Source organism: Rutidosis leptorrhynchoides, chromosome 4, assembly GCF_046630445.1.
Source record: "Rutidosis leptorrhynchoides isolate AG116_Rl617_1_P2 chromosome 4, CSIRO_AGI_Rlap_v1, whole genome shotgun sequence".
Taxonomy (NCBI): Eukaryota; Viridiplantae; Streptophyta; class Magnoliopsida; order Asterales; family Asteraceae; genus Rutidosis; species Rutidosis leptorrhynchoides.
Window position 1 is genome coordinate 441,192,742 of NC_092336.1, and position 18,461 is coordinate 441,211,202.

The following is an 18,461-nucleotide window of genomic DNA, read 5'->3' on the forward strand; positions in this document are numbered from 1 at the left end:
CTGAGCATTCTCTCTGCGAGCAGCTTCAGATGTGTCAACTTCTTCCCCATAGCGAGGGAAAGGTGTTGGTGGTCGCTTTCGCTTAATTTGTGGATTTTTAACAAACTCTTCTACGCTGTCCGAATCATCAGAAAATTCGCTCTCTTCTCTTGGTGCTTTTGCCATTTTTGATTTGTACGTAGAATTCAAATGAATGCGATCTTCTGCATTGTCACTATCGCTATCATTATGCTCAAGAACTAGACGATCAACTTGTGATCCTGAATCATTTAATGGCCATAAGTAAGTGCGCGGTATGCGAGATTCACAATTACGCTTAGCATCTCTCTTAGCTTGCTCGATTGCAGTACCAACAATTTTGTCAGTTCGCAGACTAGATTTTCCAGACAAAGCTTTTGGTCGCTTCCCAACAGCGATTATTTCATTGCGATTTTGCAGCAAAGTTCTTCGCGCAATCATTTTTTCAGCAGCAACTTCTGGCTGCAAATCACTAGCATTGTTTTCAGCAGGTGTTTTAGCGATCGGTTCTTGAATCGATTTTTCCACGGTTATACTAGCAGTTGTTTGCAATGGAAATATCACAGTGTTCTGCGAAACACCGGGCAGTACATCAGCATTCACAGAAACGCAAGCTTGCTTTGCATTTGTCATCGCGATTGTCGGGCAGATTGACTGATTGCGTATTCCAAAAGCACCTTCAAATCATCACAACAAAAAAAACACGATTGAAATTAAACCGTCGAATTAATTGTTTAACGGCATAAAACAAAAAAATTTTAGTTTAATTCATAAAACGGGTCCCACGGATGGCGCCAATTGATCAATCCTTAATTAGCGATGTTACTTAATTACGGATTGAGTGCAATAAGAATGTAATGGAGGATGGAATGTTTGATGATTATTTTGGGCCCCGATGATCGTCTTTCACTTTAACTATCAAGTGATCAACCACCCCGACCCGGTCTTGATTGTTAATTAGCTTAATTCACCTTTGCGCGATGTAAAAATCCCTTGGGCAAGATCACAAGTGAAAATTACAAAGGCTTAGGCAAAATGACAGAGAATCAACAACCTATAAATGAGAGGCCAAGCTCTCTATTTATAGTGTTCGAGATAACCGCGATCCGCGGATTGCTTATCCTTTCGCGAAAACTCAGCGGATTGAACCGCAGTCCCCGATTAGTGCGGAAATACAGCTGCTATGCTTATTTTCAGCGGATACTTCATGGCTTTGCATTATAATCCGCATAACTCTGCTCTTGGCTTTTGGCAAATAAAATATACATATACAATGATATGTATATGATCATTGGATATTGTTTAGCATGCTATATATATATATATATATATATATATATATATATATATATATATATATATATATATTGTGTTGAGTATATACTAATGTGGTGTTGTGATAGTGTACGAGTCGTTAGCATTATGAATATGACTGCATGCTATTTGAGTTATATTTTTGTATGAGGTATTTAGTAGGTGCGATTGCAAATACATGGGTTATATATGTGTATGTATAATTGTTGCACTCACTAAGCTTTGCTTACCCTCTCGTTGTTTATCTTTTTATAGGCTCTGGCGGAGACAAGGGTAAGGGCATTCGTATGGATTAGAGATCCTGCTTTGTTTGTAGGGGACGCTTTTGATGTAATAGCCTTTGGAGTTGACCGAGATTTGGGTAGTTTAACCCCAAACATCATGCTCTAGTGTCGTTTGGAATTTAAACTAATTCGGTTGAAACTTATATATTTTGTACGAAACTCGTATTTTGGCCATATGTGGGCCTGGGTTCGTAAAACTTGTTTTATCATTGAAATGTGTTAGTTTTACATATTTGAACATGTTGTGAAAAGCGTTTCATCTAAATACGTCAGGAAGTGGGAGATCTTTATTTGAAAAATGACCAAACCGGACAGAAGCTGGAATGGCCTGTGCGTGCTGCGCACCCTAGGGTGCTGCACGCCGCGCACTGTTCTATATATAAAAAAATAATTTATTACACGTATTCAAATGTATATTGGGTTGGGTTGTTGCAAGTTAAGAGGTTAGAGAAGGCGGCGGGTACGGCTAGGGGACGAAATTATTTGATGACTAATGATGAAGCCAAACAATCCAACGAAGTTGTCTCAGGTACTTTCATGGTTAATTCTAATCCGGCAAGGATACTATTTGATAGCGGTGCTAATTTATCGTTTGTGACTCCACGATTTGTGTCTAAGCTTGATAAACCGCTAGCTAAGTTAAGTCATCCGGTAGAAGTCAAAATAGCGGATGGTAAGACGGTGCTAGGGGTTGATGTTTGTAAAAATTGTAATGTTGTGTTTGGTACCGAAACGTTTAAAATCGATCTTATTTCGATGACTTTGGGTGAGTTCGATTTGTAGTGGGTATGGATTGGCTCGATCGTTATAGAGCCGATATTGCATGCCATGAAAAGTTTATTCGTGTGAAGACCCCAAGTGGGGGAGAGTTAATTATTCATGGCGAGAAATGGAGAAGACTCGTGCCATTATGCACTTATGCACGGGCACGTCGTTTACTTAGTGGTGGTGGAATGGCTTTTCTTGCCCATGTGGTTGATACTCGTGAAGAGCCACCATCCATTCGTGAAATTCCGGTGGTTAGTGAATTCGAAGACGTTTTTCTGGAAGAATTACCGGGTGTTCCGGCGGAAAGACAAGTTGAATTTTGCATTGAATTGGTTCCGGGAGCTAATCCCATTGCTAAGATGCCTTATCATTTAGCACCAACGGAAATGCAAGAATTGATGAACCAAACCCAAAGGTTGCTTGAAAAGGGTTTTATTCGACTGAGTGCTTCGCCATGGGGTGCTCCGGTTTTGTTTGTGATGAAGAAAGATGGTAGTATGCGGATGTGCATTGACTATCGGGAGTTGAACAAAGTGACGATCAAAAATCGTTATCCATTGCCTTGGATCGACGATTTGTTTGACCAACTTCAAGGTGCGACTTACTTTTCTAAAATTGACTTACGGTCCGGTTATCACCAAATGAGGGTCCGTGAGGAAGATATTGAGAAAACGGCCTTTCGAACTCGTTACGGGCATTTCGAATTTGTAGTTATGCCCTTCGGTCTTACGAGTGCACCCGTGGCATTCATGGATCTTATGAACCGAGTGTGCCATCCTATGTTAGACAAGTCGGTAATCGTGTTCATTGATGACATACTTGTCTATTCCAAGAGTATGAATGAACATGAACACCATTTGCGTGAGGTGTTGAAGGCGTTGCGAAGAGAGAAGTTGTATGCTAAATTCTCCAAGTGTGAATTCTGGCTAAGGAAAGTGCAATTCATTGGCCATATTGTGAATAAAGAAGGCATTCAAGTAGATCCGGGGAAGATAGAGACGGTAAACAGTTGGGGACAGCCGACTACACCTACGGAAATCAGAAGCTTTCTCGGATTGGCCGGTTATTATAGTCGGTTTATCCAAGACTTTTCTAAGATCGCCTCTCCATTGACAAAGTTGAAAAGGAAGAACGCAAGGTTTCGTTGGGAAAATGAGCAAGAGATTGCTATTCAATTATTGAAGGAGAAATTGAATCAAGCTCCGATTTTGGTGTTGACGGAGGTGTAGAGGATATGACGGTTTATTGTGATGCCTCATTAAATGGGATCGGATGTGTTCTAATGCAACGGGGTAAAGTGATCGCTTATGCATCTAGACAATTAAAGGAACATGAAAAGAATTACCTGACGCATGATCTCGAATTAGCGGCGGTGGTCCATGCCTTGAAAATTTGGTGCCACTACTTATATGGTGTCAAGTGTACGATTTATTCGGATCACAAGAGTTTGAAACATCTTTTTGATCAACGAGATTTGAACTATCGCCAATGTAGATGGATGGATGTGGTAAAGGATTATGATTGTGAGATACTTTACCATCCGGGTAAGGCGAATGTGGTCGCGGACGCGTTGAGCCGAAAGAGTCAACATCCGGCGATACGAGTAGGGTCGTTACGCATGACAATTACTAACGATTTTCTTGTTAAGCTCGGTGAGATTCAAATTGAAGCTTTTATTAATAACAAACATGAAGAACGAATCATGAGGCAAACGGAGTCTATTCAATTAGGCCCTCACGGGTTGTTGTCCTTTCAAAATAGAGTGTGGGTGCAAAAGATGGGGGATTACCGAAAGGTGCTTCTTGATGAAGCGTACAACTCAAAGTATTCCATTCATCCGGGTGCAACGAAAATGTACCTTGATTTGAAGAAAGAGTATTGGTGGCCCGGAATGAAACGCGATGTGGTTAAGTATGTTGAATAATGCGTTACGTGTTTGCAAGTAAAAGCTGAGCATCAAAAACCTTATGGTAAATTGCAACCATTAGAAATACCGAAGTGGAAGTGGGAGCATATTACCATAGACTTTCTTACAAAGTTGCCAAAGACGACAAGTGGTTTATTCCTTCCGATTCGTGAAGCGATTACGTCGGAGGCACTTTCGAAGTTGTTCCTTAAGGAAGTGGTAGCGAGACATGGGGTTCCCATGTCTATTGTTTTGGATCGAGACACCCGCTTTACATCTCGGTTTTGGAAGAAGTTTCATGAAGACATGGGTATAAGGTTGAACATGAGCACGGCGTACCAACCTCAAACGGATGGTCAAATCGGACGTACTAATCAAACCTTGGAGGACATGTTACGAGCGTGCATGATTGATTTTGGAGGTAGTTGGGACGAACATTTACCATTGGTGGAATTCTAGTACAATAATAGTTTTCATACTAGTATTTGAATGCCACCATATGAGATGTTATATGGTAGAAGGTTTCGAACTCCGATTTGTTGGGATGAAGTGGGTCAAAGGGAATTCGGGAGCACCGACTTGGTATTAGAGACTAATGGTAAGATCGAAATGATTCGAGCTCATTTGAAAGCGTCGTAAGATAGACAGAAGTCTTATGCGGATAAACGTAGGCGACCGATCGAATTTGTAGTAGGTGATATGGTAATGCTTAAGGTTTCGCCATGGAAGGGTATTATAAGGTTCTGAAAATGAGGGAAACTTGCCCCTCGGTTTATTGGACCTTTCTGAGTTTTAGCTCGAGTTGGTGAAGTGGCGTATCGTTTAGAGTTACCCGAAGAACTTGCGGGGTCTATAACACATTTAATGTTTCCCATCTTCGTAAGTGTCTAGCGGACGACTCGGCGTGGGTTCCTTTAGAAGAAATTGTGTTGAACAACAAGTTAGAGTATGTTGAAGAGCCGATTGCAATATTAGATGAGAAAGTGAAGATGTTGCGAAACAAAGAAGTTAGAACATACAAAGTACAATGGCGACATCGAAAGGGTTCCGCGTTTACGTGGAAGCCCGAAGAATTTGTTTTGGTGTATCTTCCGGCTTGTCATGCAGCTTGGATCGCGAGGACGCGCTCCGATTTAAGTGGGGGAGAGTTGTAACACCCGTTTTCCGAAATGTCGCTTAGAACGCCTCACGTAGTCCAAAGGTATGTAATTAATCTTTAAAACATGCATATATTGTTACTTTTGACTTAGAATGGTTTAAGATGTGAGTTTGGGGTGTAAAATGTTAATATGTCGTGTTTGGAGTTGAGTTATCGCACGCGACCACTTGAAAACACCCCCTCCTGTCCAAACTATCTCGTTTAAACTAATCTTATCGCGTCTTGTGTCATCACGGGTCGCGATGGAGTGTCGCGGTTCGCGACAAGTGCACAGATCTGATATTAAAGTCGACTTTTAATGCAACTTTTGAGGGTGTAATGGTCTTTTCACATTGTGAACGGTTTGAGACCATAAGATCTGACCCAAGGCTTATCCTTATCACATTTCTTACTCTTTCACCTACACACTTTCATTCTAGAGAGAGAGATAGGATTTTAGAGAGAGAAAGCTTACTTTTGGGAAGAAAGAGACCAAATCTTGCCCAAGTCCAAGTATTAAAGTTGTGCACTACATCTCTAGCTACGTTTTGGTAGTATTGGTAAGTGTTAATTCCGAGTTTTAACTCTTAATTAATTTATGACTAGTGATTTGGTTATGGGTTTTGTTGTAAGACTCATTTTAGGGTTAAATGGGCGAATTTAGGGTAATCTTGGTGTATGGAAACCCTAAGGTTTGTAATCTAGGGTTTAGCCTTATGAATTGGAGTTTGTAAGGTTGTTCGTGTTGTTGAATCACTAACACACTTATGTGTTAGTGAAAGAATTGTTGTTGAGTTATATGATTGACTTAAAATGGGTCAAATGGGTAAGTTTGACCTAGTGGGTTAAATGAGTATGAAAAATACCCTAGACTTGTATTGATGGAGGTCTTAGAACCATAATCACTAACTTTTAGTGATTAGTTATGAATTTGACCTTGATTGTGTGATTCTAGTGCAAATGGGTCATAAATACCCTTTTGGGTCATAAATGCACTAGTGAGGTTAGTTGGTAAATAGTCCAACTTGTTATGTGTATTAATTGGGCATTAATTGTATTAGCTGACTTGCTTTGAAGGTTGCAAGTTTATTATTGGAATCTCACAAAGACGACAAGGTGAGTGGAATAATTATACGTGTATGTATATAATGTATTTATTTGTGGGGCGGGGGTAGGGTCGGATATGTGTTGTCTAAATCGCCCAAGAGTTAGTGTTATATGCGTTGTACACTAACAATTGCTATGAACGGATATGTGTTGTCCACACCACCCAAGAGTCAGTGATATATGTCGTTGTACACTAACGGTTACTATGAATGGATATGTGTTGTCCATACCACCCAAGGGTTAGTGATATATTCGTTGTACACTAACGGTTGTTACGAACACCGATGGGAAATTCGAGTACCATTCCCTTGTACTATTGGTTAACCATGGTTATGTGTTGTAGTGTAGCATATTGTATTGTTCGAGTTATATATGCTATTATTTGTGCTAGCTTGTGGTCTTGAGAGTTTAGCATTATACGTTGCGATGGTAAGCTATAATTTGCTAGCGCGTATGAGGTAATTGTGTATGTGATTGCAAGTAGGTATATTATATATGTATGTGTATAATTATTGCATTAACTAAGCTTTAGTTTACCCTCTCGTTGTTTCTATTTTTTTTTAGATGCGGCGCGAATCGTGGCAAGGGTAAAGTTGTGGACTAGGCTTTCCCTATTTAGTGCCTTATGGATGCTTTTGAAAGTTCGACCTAATGTTTGGGTAGTTTAACCCCAAACCCATGCTCTAGTGATGTTTGGAACTTAAACTAATCGGTCGAAACTTACTTTTTGGGAATTGTAAAATAGGTCATCGAACCCGAATGTTGATGCAACTTTTAATTAACATGTATGCGCCTTTTGAATATGAAACAATTAATAAATGATGCGATGGTTCGATGTGTATAACGACTTGTTGTATTTTAAAAAAAAAAATAAATATGCACGTTTTTCTTAATATAACGGGTTGGGTCGTTACACTCGAAGATCGACTGAGATCCACACGGATCACTCCTCCCTTTCTCCGGCGAGGTTCAACTCCTGTGGAGCCTAATTTTTAACGACTCTCTCAAATGATAACAATCTTTGGTTGTTACCTTTGAGGCTATTATAATTTTCTTTTGCTATTATAAACAAAAAAAAAAGTTAGACAATCTCTTCCGTTCACCACTTAAACGCGTAAACGTGAGAAGGCTTTTTTTTCCATGCACATGCATGCATAGATTCAAGGGAACTCATCATGTACCCATACTTTTTTCCATACTTTTTTTCCTCTTCAAATGAAAATAAATAAGATGATTCTTTCTCCATGGACTAGCCTAGAAGCAAAGACTCGTGAGATTCTCTTCCACGATCTTTTATCTTTTATAATAAATAAATAAATGACAAAACTAGTAGAAGGCATTTTTTTTTTCCATAGTTTTCCAATATTTTTTATGGGACTACGGGCTTTTTTTTTTTTTCTTTTTTTTTCCCTATCTTCATCCTTTTATAAACTAAATAAAGAGTTCTCATGTTCAACATTTTTAAAAATGTAAACATAGCAAATAGTTTTTTCTTCTTCATACCCTTTTTTTTTGATGTTGTCTTTTTCTTCTTCTTCTTGGTCATTCCAATGAAACTTTGAACAAACTTGCGGAAGTTTTTCTTTTTTAGTTTGTCACACATTGGAAGGAACCGCTCTGATACCTTTGATCTGTTACGAATAAAAAAAAGGACGCGATGTAATTCGCAAGGATACAATATGTTTATAAAGAGTATGACTGTATTGTTTGTTAACGAATCAAATTATATGAATGATAATAGAATAATTGAAATGAAGTGAAGTAAGATAAGAAGATAAACTATTTGAGGTTAAAACTTTTGTTTTATTTCTCTCTAGTTTCTTGCATATACGTACAATGAAAAACAAGAGGCTACCCCTCTCTTTCTTTTACATTCCTCTTTATAATAACATGTAAAAGAAGCATAAATATCTCTCCATATCCCCTTGTATGCTGATCATGGAAACATGGGTGTGTGGTCGTGGGTTTTAATCCCACGTTTTGTTTTGTGGAGCTAAAATATTGTAACCAATCCAATGATTAATTCCTTTGACTTGATCCAATTTTTTTGTGACTCCTGAATTCTCGAAGACCGGTTGAGATCCACACGGATCAAAAACTAATTTACTTAGTACTTCTACATCACAATCACAATAATTATTATTTACTATGAGATAATTTCCAATGATCTTTTTTATTCACATATATGGCTATTTATACAATAAGAAATAGGGTATACAAATGGGCTTAACATACATGCTAATATGGGCTATCCTAATATGGTACATCAAATACAATAGGTACACTAATACACCCCCGCAGTTTAAACGGGAGTTGGAGAACGAACGTTCAAGCTGGACTTGAAATCTGTAAAGATGCGAGTAGGCAGTCCCTTAGTGAATATGTCAGCGTACTGTGAAGTTGTAGGGACATGCAATACACGAATGGCTCCTGTAACAACCTTATCACACACAAAATGTATGTCAATCTCTATGTGTTTGGTGTGTTGATGTTGTACCGGGTAGGTGGAGAGGTAAACAGCACTCACGTTATCACAATATACTAATGTAACATGAGAGAGTGGTGAGTGAAGCTCGCGGAGGAGGTTACGAATCCAACAAGTCTCATCAACAGCGTTGGCAACCGCTCGATATTCTACATCAGTCTAGAGCAAGAGACGGTAGCGTGACGTTTAGATGACCAAGACAATAGGTTATCACCCAGAAAAATGCAATAGCCAGATGTAGATCGGCGAGTGTCTGAACTATTTGACTGATATTAGGTTTTTGAAAATGTTAGGTGTGACAACGATTTTATTTAGGTGGAGAGGTCGGTATGGGTTAGGTAATGTGGCATTAACGGAAGTGAGAACCGGTATGGTGGATCCGTAACCTACAATAACTGATGAAATAATGTTTTTATTAAAAATACTATTGAGTCTACCTGAGTCCGAGGCTAGGTGAGCAGTGGCCCCGGTGTCCATGTACCATCCGTCATCACCCAAATCCTAAAGTGTACATGCACTAAATGCCTGAGGTAGAGAAGTAGCATCACCGTTGCTATGAGGCGGGAACCAAGTCCAAGGAGGTGGCATGGAATATGTCAAGTTGGGTCTGTTGTTAGCAACTATATAAGCGTGTGGTGGTCTGCTATTTTCTGCTGCTGGCCTAGACCCAAGTAGCACATTAGGATAGAAATTGCTTAACCCAACATGTTGCTGAGTAAGCTGGCCATTATGTTCGCTAAACGTGTAACTTGGTCCACCATAATTCCGACCTTGATTCCATGCTTGTTGAGGTGAGTATCCACCCCAATTTTGAATGGATCCTCCACTAACACGTAAACTATGACTATTTTTATTATTATTTCCAACGCTAATATCCCTTATTTCCATTACTTTGATGCCTACTATTCTTAAGGTTAATTAAAATAGACCTGGCAAACAAAATCCAAAGTTTCAAAAATGGGTTCATTGAGTTTGCTTGAAGAATAGGCTCTATTGAGTCGACAGCAATCGTCGATTTATTGGCGACTTGACTGACTCTTAGAGCCTAAATTAAATTCTAGGCATGAGTTAAAACCCATGGAAATTTGATTCTACCATTTTCACGGCGTCTACTTATTTTTATTTTATTATATTTTATTTTTAAAAAAAACTTTTTCCTATTTAAAGGCCGGAGGTCCTCTCGGAAGCAATCTCTTTATCCGTCGAATAGAGAGAGGGATGACTTTCTCTACTTTTGAGAGTGTTTCACTCTGGGTGGAGAAATGACTTGTCTTTATTCTCGGATAGGGGAAGGATTGTCTACATCTCACCTCTCCCATACACCACTCATGTGGTATTGGGTTTTGTTGTTGTTGTTGTTGTTGAGTTTGCTTGAAGACCCAAATGATCCAAGCATATAATATATAAAATTACATGAAGACCCACATGGGTCCAATCACATATTAAAAAATTACTTAAAGACCCAAATGGGTCCAAATGGGTTTACTTCAAAAGATTCGATTTTGACACGCTATTTCGACGCGCATTTTTCCAAGCGCATTTTTTGACGTGCGTTTTCGGTGCTCGTTTTCTGCGCGCGTTTTCGACACCAGTTTTCGACTCGTGTTTTTCGGGACGCGTATTCGGAGCGCGTTTCCGGCGCTCGTCTTCTGGGGGCGTTTCTGGCCCGTGCTTTTCGGCGGGCTTTTTCAGCAGGCGCTTTTAGGGCGAGTTATCGGGACGCGTATTTCGGAGCGCGTTTTTGGGACGGGTTTTCGGGGCATATTTTTCGACGAGCGTTTTTCGGGGCGTTTTTGACGCGCGTTTTTTACCAGCATTTTCGGGGCGTGTATTCAGGGCACGTTTTCGGGACGCGTTGTCGGCGCACATTTTCGACGCGCGTTTTCGACGCGCGTTATCGGAACGCGTTTTTTAGGGTGCTTTTCGGCGCACATTTCCTGCCGGCGCTTTTCGGTCTGCGCTTTTCGACTCGCGTTTTTGACGCGCGTTTTCGGTCCTTGTTTTCGGCTTGCTTTTTCGGCGGGCGTTTTTGGCGCCGGTTTTCGGATCGCGTTTTTCGGGGAGCCTTTTCGGCGCGGGTTATCTGCGCATGTTTTTTACCAGCGTTTTTTGGGGCGCGTTTTCGGGGCGCTTTTTCGGCGCGTGTTTCCGGTGCGCGCTACAGCGCGCGTTTTCGGTGCGCATTTCCTGCCGGCGCTTTTCAGCCTACACTTTTCGGCTCGTGTTTTCGACGCGTGTTTTTGGCGCGCGTTTTCGACATGCGTGTTCGATGCTCGTTTTCGGGGCGCGTTTCCGGCCCGCACTTTTAAGCGGGCATTTTCGGCTGGTGCTTTCGGGGTACGTTTTCGACACGCAAATTTCTTCGCACGTTTTCGGCTCGTGTTTTTGGGGCGCGTTTTCGTCGTTCATTATTTACGCGCGTTTTTTATCAATATTTTCTGCGCGCAATTTTTCGACGCACGTTTTCGGGGCGTGTGTTCGGAAGAGATACATCAAAAGAATACAAACAAGAATAATTTTACTAGCCCGACCCAACCCGTCCGACCCATTTTAATTCTGACTCATTTCAACCAATGACACATTTTGACCCAAGCCCATTTGATCTTTGACCCAACCCGACCCATCTCGACCCGTTTGCCAAGTATAATTTAAAATACGATTATTACCACGATTTCGATTATGAGAACCTGAAGAAGATGCATTTTTGTAGAGAATGGAGTTGCTTGATGAGTGAACATCGTGAGCAGTAGTGGGGATGTTAATGCAATTTTGTATACGTGTCTCCGCAAGTAGAAGCATTGATCGAGCTTCAAGGAAGGTTGGGATCGAGACATTGTAAGTTGTGATTTCGGCAGTGTTGTCAAATTTTTCGGGCAACCCATTAACCATATATGTAACCAGGTTCTTATCGGATACACCAGAATCAATGTTTTCAAGTAAATCTGAGATCGTTTGAATCTTACAGCAATACTTGGTTATAGTGTTGTCACAGAGAATGATGGTTCTAAGCTCGTTTTCTAACTCCATTGCACGACTTTCCTTGTTATTTCTGAAAAGTTGCTCGATGTGATCCCACGACTGATGCGCATAATACTTTATTTTCATAATAGATTGTAGAAGAGGCTTGCTAAGAGTGCCATAGATCCAAAGCTTAATCAGCGATTCTGTTTTCTTCCAAGTTTTGTCGTCCGGTCCGCTTGCAACAGAAGAGCCATCAAGGTGCCAGATCAAGTCAAATGACATACAGTGGGTTTCAAAGAGTTCTCTCCATGAATCATAATTTAATTCTTCAAGAATGAGATTGAGAGGAACGTAGGTGCGTATATTAGCGACTCCAAAATTGTTGGAGGCATTGAATTCTGTATCTTTGGCCATCGAATCAGTAAACGAAGAAGAAAAGCTGAACATATGTTGATTTTATGGCCAGGGTAAAAGCCGTAGGGTTGAAGATGAGAAAAAGGGAATGAATGTGATTTAGGGAGAAAAAGAAGGAAAGGATTCGTTAGGCTAGCGATACCATATTATGAGATAATTTTCAATGATCTTTCTCATTCTATGTGGCTATTTATACAATAAGAAATAGGGTATACAAATGGGCTTAATATACAAGCTAATATGGGCTATCCTAATATGGGAGATAAATACAATAGGTACACTAATATTATTTAGAGCACAAGAAGTAATGGTTGGTTCTTCATCACAGTTCATGAGTGTTCTTTGATCGAGAGCTTTGATGCTAAAAAACTAAATGAACTTATTAACGCGAATCCTTTTTTTATTGATTGCATGATCTACCCAATAAAGCTCTCGATGCTTAATCGTTTCATTTAGGCAATTACTGATACTAAAACCATTCCACTAGTAATTCTCTAACGAAAACCACTTCGTTCCATGCTCCCAACATGCCAATGGGATTATGTATTCAAGTCGTGTTTATCTAACGAAAACCTATGAAAATTTGATTCTACCATTTTCATGGCGTCTCTGTTTATTTTATTTTTATTGTATTATTACAATTTTTTATCTATTTATTTCATGCTTATTCTACTTTTTTTTCTATCTTTTTGGCCGGAGGTCCCCTTGAAAGCAATCTCTCTACCCGTCGAATAGAGAGATGGAGGACTTTCTTCGCTCTTGTGAGTGTTTAACTCGGGGTGGAGAAATGATTTCTCTTTATTCTAGGATATAGAAAGGATTGTCTACATCCCACCTCCCCCATACCCCACTCATATGGGATTGGGTATTATTGTTGTTGTTGTTGTTATTGTTGTTGTTGTTGTTGTTGTTGTCGTGTTTATGTTGGTGCATAATGTTAGTCCCCAAGTTCATTATAGCATGCGGTGTGTAATAGTATACGAGTTGTCATACGTTAATGTTTAATTTACACACCTGGAGTGCAATCGCACGGATGCAGCATGCATCCGTACGGGGTCCAATAGACTACCGCATGGTTGCATCCTGCCACCGCACTGTTGCACTTACTATTAGTATTTAATGAACAATTCGGTTTCATTGTTAGGGTTACGTATTCTAAACCTGTCTAAGCATTGTATCCAAATCCCTGGTCATCTAGCACTCTTGTGGGTTGATCTTAATAATCCTAAGTAATTATATTGTTAAGATCATTGTTTCGATTAGTTGTTTTTGATATAAAACCCAATATCGAGTTATTCCGTACTCGATATTGAAGATAAGATCGTTTAATCATGTTTACGCGATCCTACTAGTGGTATCAGAGCTTTGAGTTGTAGGATCGATCTTCATCTCAGCGAATTCGTGTTTGAGTAGTTAGAATTTTTGATTTTTGTGTTTTTGTCGCGTTTTTGCCCTTATATCGTAAAAATCGTTTCGTATGTTAAAAGTAAAGATTGTTTTGTGCAAAACGTTCCTTATCATCATACAAACCTTCTCAAATTTACAGATCTAATTTTCGTTGTGTAATCGATCCGAAATCATGATTTTAAGTTTGAAAAAGTCAAGTTTTTGGTCCGATCGATTTGCACAATCTAGAGTGTTTTGGGAAAAAGTAAAAATGTTGTTGTGTTAGGAATCAAAAACCGATCAGATCTACATTTTTTCAAGTGTTAATTCGAAGTTTTTAGTCACTTCCACCGTTGCACCACCATACACCACCGCGAACCACTACCGGACACTCAAGAACGCAACCGTACGGATACACAATCAATCCGTATGGTTTAAGAGTGTAACCGGACGGACACAAGCAACCGTGTCTTGCAACTGTACAATTTCATAAGTGAAAAAAATATTAGCTTTATTTAACGAGGAAGAAGGAGTTTTGTCAACATTTTAACGGAAAAGGACTGCTGTTGAAAAGTTCCTGTTAAGTTTAGGGACCGTTTGGTAAAGTTTTAGGACTGTCAGGGCTAAGTTGCTGTTTTTTCAGGGATTGGTTGTGTAAATTCGTGTAATTGAAGTCAGTTTTCACTACAGGACAAAATAGTCGGGGGGTATTTCTACCAACCTTTGAAACTTGTTCCAAACTTGTACTTTTCACCCCCTGTTTCACTTTTGGACAGTTACTACCCAAAGTTTAAGTTGTTTGACTTTTGTGATCCTAAACTTCAAAGTTGATTGAATTCTTGACAAGGGTTGACCATATTTGACTGTTTGACTTTGACTTTGACCATATAGTCTACCTTTGAGCAAAAAGTCAACTTTTGACCAAAAAGTCATTTTTCAGTTTTTCGCGAATTTTTCAGATTTCACTTTTTTAATCAGTTTTTCGCGCTGAATCCAAACTTAAAGTCCGATTTTGACCAGAAAGTGAACTCGTTGACCAAAAAGTCAAACTTTGACTTTTTTCGGAATTTCGCGAATTTTTCAGATATTCAGATTTTGTCAGGTTTTCACAGGAAAACTCGATAGTTCGTCCAATTGACTCCGATAATCAATTTTTGATTGTTTTTATCGGTATTTCGCGCTTTTTGTTAGAGTTTGAGCATTCAAAAGGTTTTATTCACTGTTATGATGGATGAAATTAAGGGGAAGATTCTTAAGAAGGAATAGAAACAGTTTGATGTGTTACCTAATGAGAGTATTGAAGATGCAGTGGCAAGATATCGACATTTGTTGGCTGAGTTAAAGAATTTTGGGATTTAGTTATCAAATCGAGACATTATGAAAGGTTTTAAAGATGGACTACCAAAGAAGTGGGACCCTGTTATTATGATACTTGAATCGAAATACTCTCTCGTAGATTACAGTCTCAGTCCAGTTATATCAATGTTGAGGGAGAATTAATTTTATGTATATAGAAAAGAAAGAAAAGGGGTAATGAATCGATCAGAATGCGCGGCCTTTTATAGGCCCACGTTTCACTGTTGAGCTCCGCGAGTGCGGAGGTTTTCTTCATCAAAACTCCGCGAGTGCGGAGGTCTAGAATCCAGCTCATAGATTAAATCCAAAACGTGGGCTGCGTATAATTATAATATATAATAATATATATAATTAATTATATATTATATTATATTCTTGTGCATAGTTGACTTGTAATTTTTGGTCCATTGCGTCGCACGCTGAAAGTTGGTTCATGTCTCGGTTTCGAATTTTCGAACGCCTTTTCGTACAATTTAATATCTTGTACTTTGTGTTTCACAGCTTGTACTCTTGTAATTTTTAGACGTTTCTCATCAATAATTTGAACCACTTGGATTGTACTTTGTACTTTTTAGCTTTTTGGTCATTTGCGTCTTCAATTCGTCGAATCTGTCTTTTGTCTTCACCATTTATTATTTAAACGATTATCACTTGTAAATAGAACAATTGCAACTAAAAGCTTGTCTATCTTGAGGGATAATGCTATGAAATATATGTTCGTTTTTAGCATTATCAATGACTTAGAATGGTTTAAGATGTGAGTTTGGGGTGAAAACTGTTAATATGTCGCGTTTGGCGTTGAGTTATCGCGTTTTGGACAGTCGCGATACGCGACAAAAGCGTCTGGAATGCGACCACTTCAAAACACCCCCTCCTGTCCAAACTATCGCGTTTAAGCTAATCTTATCGCATTTTGTGTCATCGCGGGTCGCGATGGAGTGTCGCGGTTCGCGACAAGTGCACAGATATGATATTAAAGTCGACTTTTAATGCAACTTTTGAAGGTGTAATGGTCTTTTCACATTGTGAACGGTTTGAGACCATAAGATCTGATCCAAGGCTTATCCTTATCACATTTCTTACTCTTTTACCTACACACTTTCATTCTAGAGAGAGATACAATTTTAGAGAGAGAAAGCTTACTTTTGAGAAGAAGGAGACCAAATCTTGCCCAAGTCCAAGTATTAAAGTTGTTCACTATGTCTCTAGCTACGTTTTGGTTGTATTGGTAAGCGCACATTTCCTGCCGGCGCTTTTCGGTCTGCGCTTTTCGACTCGCATTTTTGACGCGCGTTTTCGGTCCTTGTTTTTGGCGTGCTTTTTCGGCGGGCGTTTTCGGCGCCCGTTTTTGGATCGCGTTTTTCGGGGAGCCTTTTCGGCGCGGGTTATCTGCGCATGTTTTTTACCAGCGTTTTTTGGGGCGCGTTTTCGGGGCGCATTTTTGGGGCGCGTTTCCGGTGCGCGTTACAGCGCGCGTTTTCGGTGCGCATTTCCTGCCGGCGCTTTTCAGCCTACACTTTTCGGCTCGTGTTTTCGACGTGTGTTTTTGGTGCGCGTTTTCGACGTGCGTGTTTGACGCTCTTTTTCAGAGAGCGTTTCCGGCCCGCACTTTTAAGCGGGCATTTTTCGGCTGGTGCTTTCGGGGTGCGTTTTCGACACGCAGATTTCTTCGCACGTTTTCGGCTCGTGTTTTTGGGGCGCGTTTTCGTTGTTCATTATTTACGCGCGTTTTTGATCAATATTTTCTGCGCGCAATTTTTCGACGCACGTTTTCGGGGCGTGTGTTCGGAAGAGATACATCAAAAGAATACAAACAAGAATAATTTTACTAGCCCGACCCAACCAGACCCGGGTCTCGACCCAACCCGTCCGACCCATTTTAATTCTGACCCATTTCGACCAATGACACATTTTGACCCAAGCCCATTTGATCTTTGACCCAACCCGACCCATCTCGACCCGTTTGCCAGGTATAATTTAAAATACGATTATTACCACGATTTCGATTATGAGAACCTGAAGAAGATGCATTTTTGTAGAGAATGGAGTTGCTTGATGAGTGAACATCGTGAGCGGTAGTGGGGATGTTAATGCAATTTTGTATACGTGTCTCCGCAAGTAGAAGCATTGATCGAGCTTCAAGGAAGGTTGGGATCGAGACTTTGTAAGTTGTGATTTCGGCAGTGTTGTCGAATTTTTCGGGCAACCCATTAACCATATATGTAACCAGGTTCTTATCGGATACACCAGAATCAATGTTTTCAAGTAAATCTGAGATCATTTGAATCTTACAGCAATACTTGGTCATAGTGTTGTCACAGAGAACGATGGTTCTAAGCTCGTTTTCTAACTCCATTGCACGACTTTCCTTGTTATTTCTGAAAAGTTGCTCGATGTGATCCCACGACTGATGCGCATAATACTTTCTTTTCATAATAGTTTGTAGAAGAGGCTTGCTAAGAGTGCCATAGATCCAAAGCTTAATCAGCGATTCTGTTTTCTTCCAAGTTTTGTCATCCGGTCCGCTTGCAACAGAAGAGCCATTAAGGTGCCAGATCAAGTCAAATGACATACAGTGGGTTTCAAAGAGTTCTCGCCATGAATCATAATTTAATTCTTCAAGAACGAGATTGAGAGGAACGTAGGTGCGTATATTAGCGACTCCAAAATTTTTGGAGGCATTGAATTCTGTATCTTTAGCCATCGAATCAGTAAACGAAGAAGAAAAGCTGAACATATGTTGATTTTACGGCCAGGGTAAAAGCCGTAGGGTTGAAGATGAGGAAAAGGGAATGAATGTGATTTAGGGAGAAAAAGAAGGAAAGGATTTGTTAGGCTAGCGATACCATATTATGAGATAATTTTCAATGATCATTCTCATGCTATGTGGCTATTTATACAATAAGAAATAGGGTATACAAATGGGCTTAATATACAAGCTAATATGGGCTATCCTAATATGGGAGATAAATACAATAGGTACACTAATATTATTTAGAGCACAAGAAGTAATGGTTGGTTCTTCATCACAGTTCATGAGTGTTCTTTGATCGAGAGCTTTGATGCTAAAAAACTAAATGAACTTATTAACGCGAATCCTTTTTTTATTGATTGCATGATCTACCCAGTAAAGCTCTCGATGCTTAATCATTTCACTTAGGCAATTACTGATACTAAAACCATTCCACTAGTAATTCTCTAACGAAAACCACTTCGTTCCATGCTCCGAACATGCCAATGGGATTATGTATTCAAGTTGTGTTTATGTTGGTGCATAATGTTAGTCCCCAAGTTCATTATAGCATGCGGTGTGTAATAGTATAC

General features: G+C 39.7%; 1 protein-coding gene across 1 annotated transcript; it reads right to left on the reverse strand.

Moving 5' to 3' along the window:
• Positions 1–17,016: 17,016 nt before the first annotated feature.
• LOC139842125 (uncharacterized) lies at positions 17,017–17,841 on the reverse strand. The gene has a single exon (XM_071832301.1). It carries the CDS (start codon positions 17,839–17,841, stop codon positions 17,017–17,019), a length of 825 nt encoding a protein of 274 aa, XP_071688402.1.
• Between the last annotated feature and the right edge of the window lie 620 nt (positions 17,842–18,461).

Bases quoted from the DNA above. Each gene is read 5' to 3' on its own strand.
- LOC139842125 (XM_071832301.1), bottom strand. From the start codon at position 17,841: ATGGCTAAAGATACAGAATTCAATGCCTCCAAAAATTTTGGAGTCGCT.